Genomic DNA, 5,690 nt, shown 5'->3' on the forward strand with positions numbered 1-5,690 from the left:
ATAAAGACCTACACAGCTCCTGGACACCATGGGATAAAGACCTACACAGCTCTTGGACATCATGGGATAAAGACCTACACAGCTCTTGGACACCATGGGATAAAGACCTACACAGCTCTTGGACACCTTGGGATAAAGACCTACACAGCTCTTGGACATCATGGGATAAAGACCTACGCAGCTCTTGGGACACCTTGGGATAAAGGTGAGGTTGCATGTGCCAGCTGACCCATATCACAGCCCAGCTCTCTCCAATGCCCTGGGGAAACCTGCCCTCCAGCCCCACTGTCCTCCCCAGCCCAGGGACACCTCCATGGAACCAGCAGAAGGAGTCTCAGCAGGTGCAGGATGGTGGGAAGTTGATTAAAAAGAAAGTAAAATAAATTCCCACTGAGCCAAAGCATCCAACATGAAGAGCGAGGGCAGGACCTGCGTGGCCAGGGAATGGTTGGGTTCTCTGCAACTTGATGGCAGCTCCTTCCCCGAGGAATAGTCCAGCTTTGTCCAGTCTGGTCTTTCTCTCTTAGAGACAGAAGTCACTGCTGGAGACGTGAGGGTGATCTGGCAGCGCTTCTGCCTGGGGATGTGGCTGGCAGGGGGGAACCAGGCTCCCCACCAGCACTGGGTGATCTCCAGAGAGTCCCAGGGGAGCGCCGGGGGAAACACGAGCACCTTCAGGCTAGGAGAAGAGAGAGACAACAGAGGGGGGAGGCATTGTGCAGCATTTGACTTCCCACTGCTGATCACCTGCTCCTGCCTTGCCACCCCACATGGTCCAGGGGCTTAGCAGTGACCCCATCCATGTCCCCACACCTTCCCCCAGCTCCTCTCTCACCAGTACTGACCCATCGCTTCATTGACACGAGGCTGAAGCACACAGAGGGCAAGTGCCTCCAACCTCCACAGCTGGCACTGACTTTCACCCACTGACCTGCTAACAGACCTCTGCAGAACCTGACCAGGTACCACAGCCCTGCAGCTCACTCATGAAACCTCTCTCTGTAAATCACAGCCATGTGGACTCCATCTGAAGCAAGCACCCAGGTCTTGCGCCCTTGCTGCACATCTCCTGGCAAGCCAAACACATGGCAGCCACACGAGGTGGTCACCAAGCTCTAGAGATGTGTCAGAGCTGTTCTTCACTGGTCCTACAAGCTCCTAAACCCCTAGGCAAGACCAGAGTCAAGCTCTTCAACAGAGCTAGAAGGTGCCTGGTGTGTTGAGTGGAGGAGATGGGGAATGGGAGGACCTGAGGAGCAGAGCATGGCCTTCAGGAAGAAGCAAAAGATGCTTTGACAGTATCTGATGGCTCCAGAGGTTAACACAGAGACCTCTGTGAGCCAGCAGGACACCATGCCAGTAGCAGATGTCTGGCACTGAGGAACAGGCTGCTCTGAGGACAGTAATTGCCAGGGCAGGGCTGGGTAAGCAGGGAGGAAGGACAGACCCACCCTGGACATCTCACCCTGGTGGGTGCCACAGGATGGGGAAGCATCACTGCAGAGATGGGCTCCTTCAGGATCTGGACCAGCTCTCCAATGCTGTGAGCTCACAGCCCTTACAGACACACAGGGCATCTGCATCAGGGAGAGGGAAAAGGGCCAGGCAGCTTCCACTGCCCCTGCCCTCCCCAGGCAGCCCTGGTTTGGGCTGTTGGCCCCAGTCCCAGGAGATTCACTTGTGAGGAGAGCCCCTAAGGGTGGCCAGTAGGACCAGGGAAGTTCTCTTCCCCCTGCACTGGGCACTGGTGAGGCCGCAGCTGGAGTGCTGGGTTCAGTGTTGGGCCCCTGAGTCCAAGAAGGACATGGAGGTGCTGGAGCGTGTCCAGAGAAGGGAACGGAGCTGGGGAAGGGTCTGGAGCACAAGTGTGCTGAGTTCCCTTGTGGCTGAGGGAACTGGGGGTGTTGAGCCTGGAGAAAAGGAGGCTGAGGGGAGACCTTGTGGCTCTGTGCAAGTCCCTTGGAGGAGGGTGGAGAGAGGTGGGGGTGGGTCTGTTCAACCAAGGAGCAAGGGACAGGACAAGAGGAAATGGGCTCCAGTTGTGGCCAGGGCAGTTGAGATGGGATGTGAGGAAGAATTTCTTTGCTGAAAGGGTTCTGAGGCATTGGAAGGGGTTGCCCAGGGCAGTGGTGGAGTCCCCATCCCTGGAGGGATTGAAGAGTGGTGTAGACACAGTGCTGAGGGACATGGGTTAGTCATAGGGGACTTGTCAGTGTTGGGTCAATGATTGGACTCGATGGTCTTTTCCAATCGAGGTCATTCTGGGATTCTGTGAAAGGACATGGTGACACTGAGATCCAACCCAGCCGACCTCGCCCTGTGGTGCTGGAGAGCCAACAGCAGCCAGATGGGCTCCCAGTACGGGTTGTGTACAGGCTCCCACAAGGGAAAGACTTTATGGTACAGATCCTCACCTCACACATGCTGTGTACCACCCATCACCACTCACCAGTGCATGGCTGGAATGACTCCCTGAGCAGAAACGGTAATTAAACAAACCATATGGAAATGAGACCCAGAGACAGCCACCTCCTCAAGGGAAGAACCCACCACTTTGGTCTTTTGCTCTTCAACCTGGTGCAAAGTAAAGCCCCTGAAGTCTTCCTCCCTGCGCTGAGACCCCCAGGAAACACCAGCATGGAACAAACTGAGCACGAGGGCAGAGCGAGGCCCTCACTTACCTTGTGCCTGCTCTCCTGGCTCAGCGTGGAGGTGAATGTCCCATAGGGATTCACAGGGGTCTCCCAGGGGCTCCCGCAGCGCTCGGCAGATGAGCTGGGAAAAGGACGCTGGGGCATGGAGGGAACAGGGCTCGGCTGCTTCTCAGGGATCAGCTGGTATGAGGAGGAGGAGGAGGAGGAGGAGGAGGGGAAACACCTGGAGTATGGAGCCATCTCTTCCTGGGAGCCCCTGCTGCCTGCAGTATCCACGCCACGTAACCCATCCAGGTTGAATTGTACCCTCGGCACGCCGGGCCCCGCTCCCACGCAGCCCTGCTGCTGGGAGATCAACTCTTGGCTGATGCCATAAAAACCAGTCTGAACTGGGGACCCCAGGAGTGGGGAAACATAGTCCTGCCACGGGCTGGGGCTGCTGCTGGGAAGGAGGTGAGGAGCAGAGTCAGGGCTGTGGCCACACAGCCTGTTCATCAGCAAGGGACGGTGTTTTGGCCGGCTGGGTGGTCCCACATGGCCCTGGCACTGGCTGGGCAGGGAGAAGGACCCATGAGCATCCTCTTGGGTGGGATGCACGGCCACGAAGTCACCCTCCAGCTGCTGAGCCCCAGGTGGCTCCCACGGGCAGGGGGTTCCTGGTGGTGAACCAGGTGCCTTGTCCCACGAGGTGGCCCATCGTGGCTGGAGGAAGCGTGGCAGACCCTCCTCCTCAGCTGGCCTCCACTGCAAACCATCACACGGCTCTTCCTCCTCCTCCTCCTCCTCATCTGGCACCGGTGGGGGCAGCTGCCCCGGTGTGGTGTGGAGGGGCTGTTCCCACAGCGGAGCAGGGGGCTGCCCCAGGGCAATGCTGGGCTGGGCCACGTGCTGGGGCAGGTACTGCGAGTCCTTGTCCTCCACCTGGGCCTGGTACGTAGCGGTGCCTCCACATGAGCTCGAGGATGGGCCTGGCAGGGGACAGACCTGTTGTCCTCCATCGTACTTGTTCACCAGCCTGGTGTGGATGTAGGAGAGAATCTCGTTGCTGGCGAGGCAGTCGTTCAAGGATGGGATGTGGTCAGGGTCCGTATGGACCTTCACCGTTTTCTCATCCAACAGCAGGAGCTCCAGGTCCTCAGCATTCAGCCCCAGGCCCTCCAGAACACTGAAGAGCTCGTTGTTGGAACAGCTCTCATCATTCTTAATTGAGAGTGAGTCCAAGATGGCCAAGAGAGGGTGGTCCTGCTGCAAATCCACAAGTTCCTCGTTGAGGCTGTCCCCCCTTGAAGAAACTGGAGCAGCACCCATACTCCAGGCATCTCCTCCTGCATCCAGCAAGGACACATCCTCGAGGTGGTCCATAAAACGGCTGCTGAAGGAGTGGCTGGGGTGGGGAGCTGGATGGGAGACGTACACTGCCTGGTCCTGTTGCATCACGGCGCCCAGCAGAGAACTGGGATTGATGTCATCCTTCTGGGAGCACCTTCTGTCGCTCTGGGAGGTCTTCTTGGACTTGCTGGCTTTCCCTTTGCTTGTACACTGCCTGGTCCTGTTGCATCATGGCGCCCAGCAGAGAACTGGGATCGATGTCATCCTTCTGGGAGCACCCTCTGTCGCTCTGGGAGGTCTTCTTGGACTTGCTGGCTTTCCCTTTGCTCTGGAAAGGGCTAGGGGAGCCCGGGAGAGGGTAAGTATTTTGGTATAAGAGTGCTTCTCCTGTCGCAAAGGTGAAGGGAAGATGCACGGACCGTTGCCGAAGGTGCTCTCCTCCTTCTTCATCTCTGCAAGGCAGGAAGAGGAGTTTGGGGCTTGTACATGCACCAACACACATCACAAAATGCTTCTGCAATGGAGAATTGTGATTCCTGCGAGCCAAAGTCCCTTTGCTACAGCCAGCATGTGTGGACTGAGCAGAACCACGCACCTATACGTTTCCATAGGCATTTATGCACAAATACACACAGACATACATATTTTCATAGATTTTTCATAATGAGGGTGGTGAAACCCTGGCCCAGGTTGCCCAGAGAGGTGGTAGAAGCCCCATCCCTGGAAACATTCAAGGTCAGGTTGGGATGGGGCTCTGAGCAACCTGGTCTGGTTGAAGACGTCCCTGCTCACTGCAAGGGGGGTCAGACCTTGAAAGGTCCCTTCCCACCCAAACCCTTCTGTGATTCTATGATAGACACCCACATAAAACCCCACATCTGCAGCATAACCACGGGGATATTGAAAATGCAAAGGGCAACAGAGCTTTTCCAGACAGAAATCACCTCTTTGCTCTGCTCATCTAACGCTGCAGCCACCCCTTAGGACAGGGATGTTGGGCTGTTGCCATACAGCAGTCACATCTGAGGTCCCTGCTGTTCACTGCACCCATGTCCCTACAGCTGAAGAGCAGCCACCAGTGTCCCCAGGCTAAGAATAGCCTGGTGCCCAGGACACCAGGGCAGGGATGTGAGGTGCAGGGCACTGCTCAGTGCTCTCCCTTACTTATGGGATGGCCTGAACAGCATCAGAGCATCCTGCGGCTGCTCCTTTCAAAGGCACAAGAAGCAACAACAAATCCAACATCATCCTGGGCATCCCAGCGCCCACACCGATGGAAAAAGCCAAGCTGTCCCCATCCCAGCCTGGGCTGACCCAGATGGCACTTACACGAGGGGTCTCTGGGTCACCACGATGTACTCGGGTTTGCCGTTCTTGTAGACCAGCCGGGCGTTGGCCTGCACCCACTTCCAGCGGTTCTCCTTCGTCAGCAGGCGGAAGACAGTCAGGCCACTCTCCCCCGTCCTCATCACTGCCAGGAGGAAGCAGCACGTGTACCGAGGGCTGTCAGGACATCACTGGAGACAGCACTGCCTCCAGCGACGCTGCAGTGTCCAGCTGGGATAAGCAGGTGGGGTCACAGCAGTGGCATGGCTGGCACACGCAGGGGACACCACCCCAGATAAATACCCATCACCACACCCCACCCCACGCTCCCTGCGGTGACAAGAGCATCACAGCGAGTCATAAAGCAAAGCATAGAAACAT

At 57.0% G+C, this 5,690-nt stretch overlaps 1 protein-coding gene across 1 annotated transcript; it reads right to left on the bottom strand.

Annotated features, from left to right (window-relative positions):
* Nucleotides 1-391: 391 nt before the first annotated feature.
* LOC114818545 (uncharacterized) lies at nucleotides 392-5,452 on the bottom strand (the record flags this gene model as incomplete). The annotated part of the gene is made up of 5 exons (XM_029084822.1): nucleotides 5,313-5,452; nucleotides 4,262-4,435; nucleotides 2,682-4,137; nucleotides 2,450-2,472; nucleotides 392-679 (listed from the first exon to the last, which is right to left on the bottom strand). Coding segments are annotated over exons 1-5 (2,081 nt in total), but the record flags the coding sequence as incomplete, so codon positions are not given.
* Between the last annotated feature and the right edge of the window lie 238 nt (nucleotides 5,453-5,690).

This window comes from Antrostomus carolinensis, unplaced genomic scaffold (genome assembly GCF_000700745.2).
Source record: "Antrostomus carolinensis isolate BGI_N321 unplaced genomic scaffold, ASM70074v2 scaffold31234, whole genome shotgun sequence".
NCBI lineage: Eukaryota > Metazoa > Chordata > Aves > Caprimulgiformes > Caprimulgidae > Antrostomus > Antrostomus carolinensis.